The sequence below is a fragment of the Lagopus muta genome, chromosome 25, assembly GCF_023343835.1.
Source record: "Lagopus muta isolate bLagMut1 chromosome 25, bLagMut1 primary, whole genome shotgun sequence".
Taxonomy (NCBI): domain Eukaryota; kingdom Metazoa; phylum Chordata; class Aves; order Galliformes; family Phasianidae; genus Lagopus; species Lagopus muta.
In genome coordinates this window covers 1,921,042-1,936,892 of record NC_064457.1, presented here as the reverse complement: position 1 = coordinate 1,936,892, position 15,851 = coordinate 1,921,042, and the positions used below count along the sequence as shown (strand labels likewise).

Here is a 15,851-nt window from a genome sequence, read left to right as displayed (position 1 = left end):
AAGCACTCTTTGTGCTGCTCCTGGAGGTGCCAACTCCATCCCACCCTGCATGGGAGTTTCCAGCACTCAGAAACCCAAATGCCTGCAGTTGCAGCCAGCAGTGCTGCTTTTCTCCAAGCTGGATCCTTGTGGCACATCTATGGGTGCAAAGGGTTGTGCAGACACTGCTCCTGCACAACACTGTCCCTTCCCCCCCTACATTTCCAGACCAGCTCTTCTCCATGCTAAATGTAGAACAGGGAGGAAGGACACAGCTCACACCATTGCTCTTCATGGGAAAACCCCCAGGGGCAATTTCTGCTCATGACAACGCTCTGCCACCTGGATGCAAGTACACCTGATATTCTCACACTTTTTACTATTGTTTCCTCACCCTATTTAAGATTTAATCCCACTGGCTTATTCCTCAGGATACGATGGTGCTTTGGGAGCAGCAGGAAATAAACCCTCAGCACTCATTTCTTTCCAATTTTACCTTTTTTCTAGCATTCCTTTTGGGTTGCTCCTTTTGCCCCACAGCCTTACTGTCCCTCTGTCTCCAGTAACAGCCCAGAGCCCAGCAGGATGTGCTGTAAATCTCTCACACAGAACACAATGCAAAGTTCCTTTCTGGTCATAGTAAATAATTAACGTGCAACATTACAGCATGTCCCAGATGTACCCTTAAGTGTGTGCTGTCTGGGACAAAGGAATGAGCCCTAACAGGTTGCCAAGTGGAGCTGAACTCTCTTGAGCCCACATCTATAGGATTTTCTGAATGGAGGTCGGCGCAGGAAATATTCTACCCCTGGATTCCATAAGGCTGAATGGTGATAATGAAGAAAAGCAACAGCAAATCTCACCTGACCAGGAGGGGGATCAGTGACACAATGCAAACATCTCTCCCTGATCCAGCACAGAGTGCAGCAGGCACTGCTCCACTGCTTTGGTGCTGGTCTTGTCCCAGGAGCACCAGCCAGAATGCTGAGCAGTGCATGCCACACCATCACACACCATGGATGAGCACAACCCCATGGGCACTGACAGCAGGACAACCAAACCCCTGCAGTGTTTTATGGAGGACACAGGCATCGAGCTTGCAGATACGCTCAAGAGATTTGCTCTGCTAAATTCCTCAGCCCCATAATGCCACCTCTGCACATCTCCCCCTCCTCCTCGAATCACAGGAACAAATGTCATCCCCAATAGCAGCTCGTTAGCAGGAGCAGTTAATGGCACCTGAAGTGCCTCTCATCTTCTGGCTCAGCCCCATGGCACCTGTTTCCATTTCTCTGAGTGAGCTCCATGTGAGTTTGGGGTGCACTGCTGCCCTTTCTGCTTTCATTCTATCAGGCAGAGACAGACAGAGCCCCCAGGGTCAGGCAGGCACATCCCAGCAGCTGACAGCCCCAACCAAACTGATTTTTGCCTATCCAAAACCCTGGCGTAGTTCAAGGATCCCAGTACAAATGAATTAAAGGCGAGTTATTAAAGAGGGAACAACAACAACAAAAAGCAAAACCAAAAAGACCAACCACATAAACAGCCCAGCAGGCACAGCAGTTTTGAAGTATGTGCATTAATGCACAACAGGAACATAGAAATTACGAACATTATGAAAGAAAGCAGTGCAAGGATGCACAGCTGAGCACAGGTGAGCAGTGCCTGCATTCACCACTGGTGCTGCAGGGGCTCTGGATGCTCTCCCCAGCTCTGATCCTGGATTTGTAGTGGAGTTCACACCTCTGTGCTCACAGGCAGCTCACTGCAGGAGGATCCAGGGCTCCAGCAGACACCCAGAGGGCAGAGCTTGGCAGCTGTGGCCCTCAGCACTGCTCAGTATCACCTGAGTCACCCAGCAGCTCCTCCTCCCCTTGCTGGCTCTGCTCAGGTGCACCAGTCTGACAACGGATTTGCATCATCAGAGTTTTCAGGCACTGACAGATCTTGGTAGCAGAAATGAATGGCAACGCTTCCAAAATAGCCAGGAGCCACCAGGATCCAATTCATTTCCACCTCTTTGCTTCTATTCTGGCCAAAGGGAACTGTTTCAAAAAGAGAAACTTCTCTGCACTCAAGGATTCCCTCCTTTCCCTCCTGAACACAGACTGCTGGCCAAGCAGCTCCACGAGCAGCAGCACCATTTTCAGCCCAGACCAAGCAGCACAACCAATGCAGCTCCAGCACCTGCAGCACAGAGCCACCAGCCCAAGGATTTATGCAGGTGACAGAAAATGCACACGCAAAACACGTGGGCTGAAAATGGGGGCTCACTGTATTCCCAGCTGGCTTGAAGAGAACAATACATTCATAAATGAAAAATTCCACACAAGTGCTAATGGCTCGACATCACAGCCCTCTGCAATTGTCACAGAAAGCTCATGGAAACTGAATTACTACAAACAAAGCCCCTGTTGTATAAGGAGCACTTTGCTGTCACACTGGCTCTGGTAACAAGCCCATTAATGAGGCTAAAGTAGTTACTATAGCAGATGGAGCACGTGTGAGGGCGGCCGTAAAAATCACATTTATCTTTCTTGCATGAAGGGCAAAAGGTTGGGCTTTCAGGAAGAAATAAGACAGACAAAAATAAGATATAAAAACATACACATATATATATAAGCCAACCACAGCTTGATGCAGCTCACTAGCACAAGCTGGAGGCAAATAACAGTCTGCCTGCCAACCATTGGGGAATGGCACTCATTGCAACCCTTCAGTTTCATCATGCCCAGTTATTCACTCCCTGTCTCCTTTCCCCCTTTACTTGTAGCTAATTCACTGCTAAGCTTGTTCTCTGCCAGCAGGCAGAAGGGAAATGGCTCAGAAGAGGATTCAATAGGACAACTGTATCTGCACAGTGACACAAGGAAAATAAACAGCCTCCAAACGTACAAAGTTTCTAATTCTATTTAGCTCTGTAAAGACGTAACAGCAGGGAAGAGCTCAGGGTATTTATATAACACAATAAAACAGTATATACAACATCCCTGTCCACTTTTGTACATAAATACAGCGTATCTCCTTTGCAGATTGAAGCATATTTCTTGGTAGCTAGGTAGAGAACAACCAGCCAAGTTCTTTCTACTCACTTAAACAACTTCAGCAAACAAAAAAAGTTGGAGATCTCCATCTATGGCACCAAATAAGTTTCATCTGTTTGCAACAGAAAAAGAAAACCCAACAATTTCCAGATACCTCCAGCATGACACAGTGCACACAGGACAGTCAGATCTGCTCTCAAACAGGGAACTGTTACACTGTGTTTTACAGACGTTTCAGCTGTAAGAGAATATCCTCTTGAAAAACCAACGGTTGTGATGTCACCAAGCACTGGAAGTGGAAATAAAACACATGACACATTGTAGAGAAAGTCCAAACATCTGCAACCACTTATGCTCATAGACAGAGCCGTGCTACAGAGTGGATGTGGTTAATTACCATTTGATATACTAGCCTTCAGCACATAGGAGATGGTGAGGAAGGATAAGACTTGCAGTCTGACCTGTGCCATTATCCAAGTATAACAGACATTCTAGCTGAGTTTCAAGGGATCTCTCCTGCATTATTCCAAAGCCATAGATACTAAACAGCTCATTGCAGAAGGAATAGTTAAAGTGAACAGGAAAAATGCAGAATAAGCAGCTCCCTCAAAACAGCCACTGTCTGAGAGAGTAAGTTGAAATAAGCCCCTTAGCAGAGTAAAGAAATAAACCTGGTCATTCCAAACAGTCGGGTTGGTCAGCAGCTATTTCTTAACCACTGCCTTTTTATTGTTGTTGTCCTGCTCAGATTTCTGAGCCTCAAGGTTTCATCTCTAAAAAGAAAAAAGGGGAACGACTCAAAGTGTTTCAAGGGCCGTTTCTGAAGTGATGCAATACAGAGGACATTTGTCACACTGCTGTAGAAACGTGAAGAGCAGCTGACAAAAGCAAGCACCGCCCCCTTGTGCTTTTTCTCTGAAAACACCTCTTTTCTGTCAACTTTGTAAGTAAACTCCAATTGCAAGCGTCCTAAAAGAAGGGACACTTGCTTTTAGATTTGCTTTTGGACACAGCAGTCCAAAAGTCACCCAGAAAAGCAGTCTGTGGGAGGAGGGCAGGGTGCTTATCGGCGTCGGAACGCGCGTGATATTCTCCAGGCGTTGGGCTCCTCGTAGCGGTTGTACAGAGGTTCCAGCCTCTGCTGCTTCTTCTGTTTGCTCAGTTTGGTTGGATCCGAAACCTTGAAGAATGCTGGTGCAAATTCCACCAGCCAGCGGGGATCAATGGTTGTCACTTCACGCATGTATTCCTTGGTGGTCAGCACCAGTTCGTGATACACCACCCTGTGAAGAGAGGCAGCAAGGTGGGATATTGGCATCTCCAAGGAAAAAGAAATACAAAAGAGGCATGTCAAGGGCTGATTCTTCCCTCTGATTCACTCTGATTCTTCCCCTGTTCAGCAGAACACTCCAAAAGAACCCTCCAGAATCATAGAATCATAGAATCACCAAGGTTGGAAAAGACCTCAAAGCTCATCCAGTCCAACTGTTCACCTATTCCCAACAGCTCCCACTAAACCATGTCCCTCAACACAACATCCAGCCTTTCCTTGAACACCCCCAGGCTCGGTGACTCCACCACCTCCCTGTGCATCCATTCCAGTGCCTGACCACCCTTTCTGAACAGTAATACTTCCTCATGTCCAGCCTGAATCTCCCCTGCCGTAGCTTGAAGCCGTTCCCTCTGCTCCTATCACTGATGACACAAGAGAAGAGGCCGACCCCCAGCTCACTACAGCCTCCCTTCAGGAAGTTATAGAGAGCAGTGAGGTCTCCCCTGAGCCTCCTCTTCTCCAGGCTGAACATTCCCAGCTCCTTCAGCCTCTCCTCATATGGCCTGTGTTCCAGACCCCTCACCAGCTTTGTTGCCCTCCTTTGAACACGTTCCAGGGCCTCAATATCTTTCTTGCAGGAGAAAGAAGCAGCAAGTTGGGATATTGAGATCTCCAAAGAAAAAGAAATACAAAAGAGGCACGTCAAGGGCTGATTCTTCCCTCTGATTCTTCCCCTGTTCAGCAGAACACTCCAAAAGAATCCTCCAGAAGAACCACCTTCTCTTTCCTCTACCTCTTCAGCATAGAAAGTTCCGTTCAGCCCAAAACGACTCATTCTCTTACTCAACACTCCACAAATCTCAATCCCACAAAGCAGAAACACAGAACTGCCACGAATTCAGTCCCAGCTTTGGTTCTAAACGAAAGTCTCATGTCTGCAGAGGCACACATTCCAGCAGTAGAAAGAGCCAAAAGCAGATTTGAAACTTCTCTTACTCCACTCACTGCAGAAATCAGAAGCCTACACCTCGATCTGTGTACTACAAATAGTGCATATGACAGGCTTTTAAGTTGTGGAGTTTGAATTGAAATAGGAAATTACATGATATCCCTTTCCTTACATCAATTAGACAACAAAAAAACCATAAAACCATGACAGCTCACCATTCTGGCTGCCTGTTGAAGAGAGCACTGGATGGGTGAATATAGACAACTTGTTGATCGATGAGCGTTCGATAACCCTCCTGAGGATCCTTCTTTGCTGCATTTCGGAAGAAACCACTGCAAATGGCCTTCTGGACTCGAACTGTTGCTTTGCCACAGGACACCACATCCAGTTTGTGCCTGCCAGAAAAGAGCGAGGGAGAAAAAAGAAAAAAGAAATAAAGAAATCCGAGTTCTCCATAGCCAAGTGGAGCCACTCTCATCAGATTAATACGTTTTATTCAGTTCCTGTAGTATAAGAACAGCACAAAGTTCCTCTGGAGATGCTCACCTGTCCATAATGCCCAACATCTGCTTGCGGATGTCCTGCGCCCTGCGTAAGGAGCGGGCTTGGATAAAGTTTTCATAGCACCAAGGATTGGAAAACTTGTTGTTCTTCCAGGAATTGTACACAGCCAGCAGAGTGAGGTGGTCACCTTCTGTCTGATGGAACTTGGCTTTCTTCTGATCAGCAAGGGCTTGTTTATCCTAACACATAAAGTATGCATCCATCACTTACATCTAACCAGAGCTGCTGAAGCTTTGACCCTGCTGCTCTTCCAACCCCCTCCCCACTTATCCAATCTGCTCATAAGTCATTAATTAGACACTATTGCATAGTCTGTTAACTTCAATTTTGGTCTAAGTTGCAGCAGGCCATCCTAACAAAGGACCAATGGTTTCAAGAGCAGTCTGATGCAAAGGAATCCTACCACAGCACAGCCTGCTGCTTGCTGACTTAAAAGCAATCATCAGTGGTTTGTCCTGAAGAAATACATTCCATATACATGAAAATGACAAAGCCATTCTGACCTGCAGAGCTAAAGCTGACTTGGTTTAGGATTATACGTATTTACTGGGAAAAGAAAAAGACTTGTAACTTCCATCTTCCCACCTGCAAAGAAACTACTAGCATCCCCCCAGCTACAGAGTGTCCAAAAAAGGTGGCAGATATGCAATGCATGAACCAACAGGTTTGTTTTGGCAGATATGCTCACTCCCTAAGACCTAAGGCAGTCAACACAAAACACACTCATGCTGTAACAGTGCTTCCTCTCAGCAGCATTCCTTACCTTCGGCCTGTAGAACACATTCTGAACAGACAGCATGGAGACTATTGTCAGCATTTCCTCGCTGCATCCCAGATGTACAGACATGATCAACATTTTACACAACATGGGTTCCAAGGGGAATTCTGCCATCTGCAAAAGAATTGTTTCAGAGTACCTTGAAAAGCCTCAAAAAACCTTCAGTTCTCTCAGTGGAATAGAGAAAAGCTCTTTCTCCTATGCTTTCTCATCAAAACTGTGTGTATTATCCAGGATAATTATATTCAACATTAAATTATTTGTCTATACACACACTCACAAGGAAATCTCAACACTTAGAGGAGATTATTGCAGATATTCATATAAGTAACCTTACGAACAAGCAAAAATAACAGCTGATCCTTAAAAAGCAGAAAATACAAAACAACTGCTCCATGCCACCCTCTGAATGGCAATCCAGACAGCACCAAGAAGTGTTTTCTTTAGCCTACCCTGCGCCCAAGTCGAGTCAGTAATCCCTCATCATCCAGAGCTCCCAGAGTGTACAGCTGCTCCATGGCAGTGATGAGAGTTTCCATTGGGGGAGCATCCATAAAGTCGAAGGACAGCAGATCATTGATGCCCATTGCCTGAGCAGAGGGAGTGGAGAGGCAAGTTAAAACACAGAGGAGAAGGAAGACACCAAACTCCAGCCAGTGATACATAAGCATCAAAACAAATCATCAACTGACTGAACCTGCATGGAAAGGCTTGAAGCAGAGCCTAATTCACTGAGAAGTTTATGATCAGGCTGACTTGCTGAAAGCCAGAGAAATACCCACCTTCAGGGAGAGCACTGTGCTGGCTAAATTTGTTCTCTGGATTTCAGGCACGTTGGTTGTTAGCATTTCATCTCGATAAGCACGCTCTGTGTACAGCCTATAGCATTTCCCAGGTCCTGTTCTCCCAGCTCTTCCTGCTCGCTGCTTTGCTTGAGCCTAGAGGCAAAAAAAGGCATGGCAGTGAACAGGTGTAAACAGGTACCATTAAAAAACGTGACATAAAATAATCATTCACCATTTTATTTGTTGTGATAGAGAAAAAGGATTTCCAACACATCCCAGGAAAGTTACATTACATGGTTTAGTGGGAGCTATTGGGCATAGGTGAACGGTTGGACTGGATGATCTTTTAGGTCTTTTCCAACCTTGGTGATTCTATGATTCTATGATTTTCCTTAGCATGGCCACAAAAAAATCTCAAAGAGTTTTCACAAATGCAGTTTTATCATTGCTTTACTTTGTGCTTGGATCCCACACCATTTCAATGCATGTTAACAGCAGGAAATAAGAGCACTGAGTACAGAATGCCTACCTGTGAGATTGGTGTAACCACCAGCTGGTCAATCCCAGTCTTGGAGTTGTACACCTTCTGCTTCACAAAGCCAGGATCGACTACATAATATATTCCATCAATGGTAAGCGATGTCTCAGCAATGTTAGTGGCAATAACAACCTACAAACAACAGCTTGCTTCAGTCACCACTTTCTATAGGCATAGATGCAACCAAAAACATTCTCCATGCTATGGAAGAGCCACCTTTTCTCCAAAAGTACTTCCCTTTGTTTGAAATAGTAACTACAAGGATGGGAAACGCTAAAAGAAGTGTGATCAGCACTGTTAAATACCCAACTATTAAAGTATACCAGGAGAAAATGAAGTCACACTTAGCTGAAATTACCTTTCTGCTTCCTGGTGGGGCTGGGTCGAAGATCCTGGTTTGCATTTCACTGGGTAAGGCTGAATATACTGGGAGGATAATCAGCTCTGGAACATCAGGTCCCAGAGATTTCATCCTTTCATAAAGGATCTCACAGGCTGTGTCAATCTCCTCCTGGCCAGTCAGAAACACCAAAATATCACCTACAAAGGAAGTGAAATATGCATAGGATCAACTATGCTTAGTACAGCTCCTGTATTACCAGATTTCCATGTGACACCTTTCCATTTGAAGCAGAGAGCCCCACTTCTGTTGGCCCTTCAGCCAGAAGCAATTCACTTTGCCTTTCACCCAGCATCTTTAGCATTTTATTGACTGTATTTGCAAACAACAGACAGCAGTGCCAAGGGCTCTGTTCTGCTCCTGTTACCAACTACATTCCATGAGTCAGAAAGACACTGCTCATAGCTTACAGTCCCCCAGTTACCTATCACCCAGACTCACCACCCACAAATCATGACTCTCCACTCACCTGGAGGTTCAGTTAAGTGGATCTGCATTACTGTAATCAGACTAGCATCCAAATAGTCTGTCTCTGGCTCTTTTGTGTACAGAATTTCGACTGGGTACGTTCTGCCAGGAATTGTGAAGATTGGAGCCTCATAGAAATACTGAGAGAACTTGACAGCATCCAGTGTTGCCGACGTCACTATCAGCTTCATATCCTGCCTTTTCTGCACTGTCTGTGGCAGGAAAGAAAGTTCTCAGGTCATTTATTGTCTCTGGGACGACTAAAACATGGCAATTGACTTCAGTCAAAGAAATATTTAGTATTTAAGAAAGAAACGTGACCAGCTGTCTCAGGTCATTTGACAAATAATTGGGTGACTCAATCCAGCATTGGGAAGTTTAAATAATGAGCCACTGAGGTCACATTTCAAACCTTCCTTAGCAGCACCCATCACAGAAAGCTTTGGGCAGAGAAGGAAGAGCAACGCAACAGCATTCCTCTGCTCACCCAACATTAAAAGCACTTTGGAAAGCTAAAGCTTTTTGTTTCTGTTGAATTTTGCTTGCTTCATCTTCACACAGAGAAAAACATGGACATTATCAGGAAATAGCTTTGCTTCTTAAGAAACTCAGTACTGAAATGAACTTGACCTGTGTGGCCTTGCCTTTCCCAGTGGGCTCCTACCTGTGTACAGCACACAGGGGACATCAGAGCAACAGAAATCAGATATGACATTACCTTCTTCAGGAGTCCAAAGAGCACATCAGTGTGAATTGTCCTCTCGTGGGCTTCATCCAGCATAATAATGGCATACTGGGTCAGATCAGGGTCTATCAAGCATTCTCTCAGTAACATCCCATCTGTCATGTACTTGATGACAGTTTCAGGGCTAGTGCAGTCTTCAAATCGAATGGTGTAGCCAACCTAAAAGGAAGAGTTGAATAGAAAACACACCATTTGTACACTGAAACTGCATCTGCACCCAAAAGAGAGAATTAATCACAGAATCACAGAATTGTAGGGGTTGGAAGGGACCTCCAGAGATCATCGTGTCCAACCCCCTGCCGAAGCATGTGATAATTAACACCATTAATTCCTAGTTTGATTACTCTGCCAGCCAATTTTCCAGCTTACAAGGGAACACACACATGTACATTAGCAAAAAAAAAACCAACAGAACAGCTCCACTATTGATTTCCTCTGCTTTTCTTCACAATTATTCTGGTACATCATTCAACTCTGAAATTCACCTCTTGTCCCAAACAGCAACCGAATTCTTCTGACACTCTCTTGGCAACAGACATTGCAGCCACTCTGCGAGGCTGAGTGCATCCAATCTTTCCTCTTGATGTGTACCCTGCCTCAGCCAGGTACTGAGTAATCTGTGTCGTTTTCCCAGATCCTGTCTCTCCAATAACAATCAGAATCTGGTTGTCGTGCACAGCCTAGAAAAGATCATTAAAAATACATATATTCACAGTTTCAAAAATGAGAAGAAGCAAAAACAGATGTAGTATGGTTAGGTCTAACTGAAAACCTACTTCTCTTGCTGCAGCTGACCCAGACCAAAAGGGATGTACTCTTACTGAAAGAGTCTGCAAACTTCTCAACCACACTGCTGACAAATCTCTTTGGCCACGTGATTCTAGTTTTAATTTTGATTTACTAACATCTATATTTGTAAGTAAAAATAATTACTCTGAGCTATAGCTATGCTCTTATCAAGTGGTTATTCACCTGCTAACAAGCTAAAACAACATTTATATTAAATGACTGCTGGTTCAAACATAATTTCAAGAGTCTTACTTGTATCAGCTGCTCCTTCAGTCTGAAGATTGGGAGACTCTCTCTCTGCTCAATGATAGAAAGCTGTGTCTTCTTACCATAAGAGGCTTTGTTGCCACCAAATGCATGTTTCTTCCACTCTGGGATATCATTGGGCATCATCCCAATACCTCGCATATTTGCAGCTATTTGTCTTCCATCCACTAGAAAAGAATCAATTTCATCATCACATTTAAGTTCACGCAGCACAGATCCCAATAATCCTGCTCCTATCACTCCATCATCCACCCCTTCTATATTTTTCTTGTGCATTTATGCATTTTCAAAGTTCCTATATAAATACCCCCCCTCTATTACATTAATTTCCAGCCTAAAAGCAAAATAAAATTGTTTCACCTTCCATCTTGCTATTTAGTAATGCATCCTCAGCTGCCACAAAAAAATGCACAGTTCACATTTGGATGTGTGCAGGCATACCATCAGGGAGAGGATCCACCCAATGTGTGTTGAGCCCCATGGGGATAGAATCCATCTCTGCTTCTCTTTGGGCTTGTTTAAGTTCCCTTCTTTCTTTAGCTAAAGCACTCTGCATCATTGCAGCCTGGGACAACGAACCATCTGGATTCTGAAAAGCAAGAAAAAAAAACATTAAAATTTCAAGTGCTCCCAATTAAATCAATTAAATAAAGCATCCTGTCTTTAATCCTAAAAATCTCTTCTTACCTTTACTATTTTTATAGGACTCATATCCATGCTCTGTTTAGTATGACCTCGAAGGAATGGTGGCTCCTCTTCAACTAACTCAATCTCGAGATCTTCATCTAAATTCAACAAGTGGTAATTTTAATAGAGAGTTCCAAATGCTTAAGAAAACTGTGATAGGTTTCACATTCATTTCACAGCAGAAATGTGATTTCTCATGTCCAGAAACATAAGGAATTAAGAGCCATAGGAGTACTTAGAAACACTACCTTCTTCATCATCAACTTTAGGAAGAATCCCAGTCTCCTCATCAAAGTCAGGAAACTCCTCCTTAGAAAGCACATTGGCAGCAATCATCTGGTAAGAGAATGAATAAAACATGAATTTATCCCCATGAACAAACACAGCTTGCACCCATGAGGTCTCAGTTCTAATGATACCATCAGACTTGCAAGCCAGGAATAAAGGAATGTTCTGATTTCAAAACAAAGCACCATTCCTTCATTGAGGACATTCTGGACACATCTCCCCACATCATCCAGCCTCACAACAGTCTTTCTGTTATTCTGCATAACATAAGCATGAGACAGCTGGCCAAAAAGCCCCACAAGAAAGCAGCAGGCTCTATACTTAGAGTCAAAGCATAAATTAAACTACGCACTGTATTTTAGACCACAAAACTTAGCAGGTTTACTGAGTGACACCCTACTCCCCTCAAGACAAAACACACCTGCTTTATTTCCCATTTCTCTGGGTCTGAAATTCGGGTGAGCCGTTTCCGTTCCAAGGTATCATCCTCCACCTCTGGGGCATTCACCAGGGACAGGTGACTGGGTCTGTCTGGGTTTCTCATTGAAGTTTCTTCATTGGTTTCTCCAACCAAGTTTCTCCTCCGGTTTGGATTCAAGTCTTCCCCAGTGTCTTGATCAACATCCTACATCAGATAGATGAATTAGTCAGCTCTACTTACGCTGCATCTAGATAAGCACAGCAACAGCTTGAAGCTTCATTAGTCTCTCAGGTGAGCGTCAAATCAAAACAACTGTTCAGACCATTACATCAGAAACACACAGAACTACAGAAAATGAATAGGAGACAACAGGTCACTTAAAAAACGAGTTACAGTTGTATCTCTGACTTGAAGAATTACGTGTTAGCATTCACTAACGAGACAACAAAAAGAAATGCAATCTTTAAACATCTCAGCATCCCATAACTTCTACACTGAGCACCACAGAATGGATTCCACATCCAGGGGGATGGGACAGTTCCATACCTTCATGCTCAGGCTGGTTTTGGATCCAGTAAAGGATAACACTTTGACCTTCACTCTTTGACCTTTGCTCACAACATCAGCAACGTTGGCAACACGTCCTTCTCTTCGAAGCTCTGAGATGTGGACCAAGCCCTCCCAACGCTTCCTGTAGGTGAAACAGAACCACGTGAGACGTTGAACATGATTACTGAGACGGTCCTTCAGATCATGCAGAGTCTGGATTAAAACATTTTGTTGTCAACTAGTTGTCTGTGTATGTTCATAAACTGCTTTTTGGTAAAAACAGTTCACGTTCTCCTCTGTCTACCTTATTTTCTGAAACAGAACTTTATTTTAGCAACAAAACTCAGCGTACCGTTTTGTAGCACTGTAATCTCTTTAAGACACCAGCAGAAAAAAGCAGAGACAGAACAGTACCAGATTTGTTGTAATTATTCTAACATACCTCAGACCTTCCAGCTGCACAAAGCACCCAAACTGCATTATACTGGTGACTTTGCCATTGTAAATGTCTCCAATGGAAGGCTCCTCAGGCGGTGGACGGTCCACATGCTTGTCTCTCCATCTCTCACTGCTCTTCTCAACATACTTGTCTCGATCCCTACGGTCCCTACTTGGACTCCTGCTCCTTGAGTGGTATCTGGATTTACCCCTGTTCCTATCCCAAGTCCTGGAACGAGACCTAGAACGAGATCTGTGCCTTCGTTTCCTGTCCCTGCTCCGGCTTCGGCTCCTCCTCTTTTTCTTTGCCCTTAACAAACAAAAGGAAATATATTCACACTGAAATTCCACAGAGCAAGCAGACAATATTAACTGCCAATATCCATTCCCTTAAAGATGAATTAAAAACACACCGGTGCTCACTGTTCCTTTGTTTGCTTTGCCTGTCTGCACTAGGCATCAGAGCTTCAAGTTCTTTAAGTGCATCCGCTGCCACTTTCACATCATCTTCATCCAGCATGTTCTACAAGAACAGAGAATCATTCTATAAGCCAGCTGAGAAAAGAATCCATCACCAAAAATTCACCTACAGAAAAAATTATCTTGTGCATTTCTAGTCAGAAAGAATACAAGTTTAAAAAAAAAAAAAAGATGAGGCAGAATATATGATAAGAACAAATGAAAAGTGTAACAAAGCTACTTTATTTTGCCACAATAGTGAGCCAATCTGCTTCTATGTGAAAGACAGCTTCATCCCAAACCTCCAACCAAATTACCGAGTTACAAAATGTAAGTTTGTACAAGCAACTGTTTGTAACAGCTATTCTTGATGACTACATCCAATAATATCAGCCTTCGGGCTCTTATGTTTTATTTCTCAGTCTGCTTCTATTCATGCTTTGGCTGGAGATACAAATGCTAAGAAGAAAAACTTGAAGCAAACAGAGACATCAAAAAAGCCACAATCTGCATTTTTGCACACTCTTGAAAGAAAACTGAAATCATAACCTTACCCTAACGCTGGGATTGTCTGGCCTGCAAAGGGCTGGAAATAATTCCTTCAACCTTTCCTTTTCCGACTTGGGTTTGACAACAGCCTCTGATTAATAAAGATTAATAAAACAAACAAGAAAATTTTGAAGAGTCAAAATGATTTCTGCTCAACCTATCTGAAATTAAATACAAAGTTTCAGCCAAATACAAAGGTTAATACTGATCTCATAGGTTTTAGAATACTAACATATATTGCTCTGTATAAATACAAATATATATTGTCTCTATAAATACAAACAAAAACTGCAAAGGACGTGAGAGTACAGTTTTGTTATTTTTGTTTCTTTTTAGCTGAACTGATGAAAGGGCAAAGACTTCATTCACCTTTACTCGTAGATGGTTTTGATGGAGGCCGCATTGTCTGTATGAGACGCAGCAAGTTACTAATGAGGGAATCCTGAAAAGGAAATGGAAGGCTTAGATCTAAGAAGTGATAGCATCACTTTTGTTTATTATTACAAAGCACAACAGAGGGGTAAACAACAGGGCAAAGAAAACTGAAAAGCTGAATATTGCATAGCTGTGCAGCTGAAAAAAATCAGCAGCCAATCCCCACAACTCTCCTTGATAATTCAGGTCAAAGGAACACACAAAAAGCATTCAGATCTCACTCACAGTGAACTCAGCCCCATTCTTTTGGAGAACAGCTTTAAACGTGTCAAACGTGGTGTTTTTCTCGGCGAGATTGATCACAAATTCGGCTACAAAGAAAGAGCACAAAGTCAATCAAACGAGGGCAATGCCTAGCTAGATCCATCTACCTACAAGGCAGCGGCTTCCCTTTCTGGGAGCTCACATCAAATTTCGCCACAGTGTTTCTTCGGAAGGCTTTTTTTAATTTTCTCTGAGTTCCAAAAACCCTTCGTTAAAGGCTTTGCGGCCGCCAGGCCCGGCTACAACCGCCCTCCCCCCGCAGCTGCCGCCCCGCCTCGCTCACCCAGGTCCTTGTCGTTGATGCCCAGGTGGTTGTCGAGCTCGGTGCAGACCTTGGAAACCAGCGACAAATATTCAAGCTTGGCGAGCTCCTCTAAAGCTGCCAGGTCCGCCATAGCTTCCCCCCGCATACCCGGAGCCACTTCCGTATCCGAGAGGCACCGGAAGTCATTCTGATCATAGAGAGGATGTGGGTGTGCTAGAGCGGCTCGCTCCAGAGCCAATCAGCACAGGCGGTGGGCGCTCGGGGCGCAGGAAGTGCCCGTTGCTAGGCGACGCGTGCAGCCGCCATGTCGGCCTTCCACTGGGAGGCGAGGCGCAGACAGGCGGCGCTGGAGCGGCGCAGGGCCGCGTTTCTACGGGTGCGTGGAGGGCCGGGGCGGGGCCGGAGGCGCGGCGACGGGGTGGCTTTTATCGCCCCGTCCGCATTTTGCAGGCAACTGGTGGCTCCAGGATGGATGCCAGGCACGGCGCCGATAACGGTACGACGCAGGCCTTGCCGCCCGGTGAGCAGAAAGCGACCCCGCGGTCCCGGGGTGGAAGGAGGGGCTGAGAGCCGGCCCCAGCCCGACTCAGGGCTGCTTCGTTCCTGTCACAGAGCCTCAGCCCAGCCGCTGCTGCTGCCCGTGTCATCGTGTCTCAAACCCCAGTGCCAAACTGCCCAACCGCTTCTCGGTAAGGAGCTCCTGAAAAAGCTGGAACGCATGTGAGAGCCACGCAGGACACGTTTAGATTTGTGGCGTTCCTGTTTTGTTTTGTGCTTAGATCGTTGAGGAAGAGGTTGGTAATTTCCTGTAGGCTTAGTGTGAATCGTGCAAAATGACTCCTCGAGCATTTCACACGTATGGGAAACAAAGCAGAACATCATGCAGCACTGTGGGACAGAAGAGACAAAGTAATTTC

The 15,851-nt window shown here is 44.6% G+C and overlaps 1 protein-coding gene across 1 annotated transcript; it reads right to left on the bottom strand.

The window, feature by feature from the left end:
- Positions 1-2,871: 2,871 nt before the first annotated feature.
- Positions 2,872-15,195, bottom strand: DHX8 (DEAH-box helicase 8). The gene is made up of 23 exons (XM_048926581.1): positions 14,953-15,195; positions 14,631-14,716; positions 14,340-14,412; positions 13,976-14,061; positions 13,376-13,485; positions 12,967-13,272; positions 12,522-12,666; positions 11,976-12,179; positions 11,515-11,602; positions 11,267-11,364; positions 11,021-11,168; positions 10,565-10,746; positions 10,009-10,203; positions 9,497-9,682; positions 8,780-8,990; positions 8,269-8,450; positions 7,902-8,042; positions 7,370-7,525; positions 7,040-7,177; positions 6,573-6,701; positions 5,792-5,988; positions 5,461-5,640; positions 2,872-4,306 (listed from the first exon to the last, which is right to left on the bottom strand). The coding sequence occupies exons 1-23, from the start codon at positions 15,077-15,079 to the stop codon at positions 4,087-4,089; spliced, it is 3,588 nt and encodes a 1,195-aa protein (XP_048782538.1). The 5' UTR covers positions 15,080-15,195; the 3' UTR covers positions 2,872-4,086.
- Between the last annotated feature and the right edge of the window lie 656 nt (positions 15,196-15,851).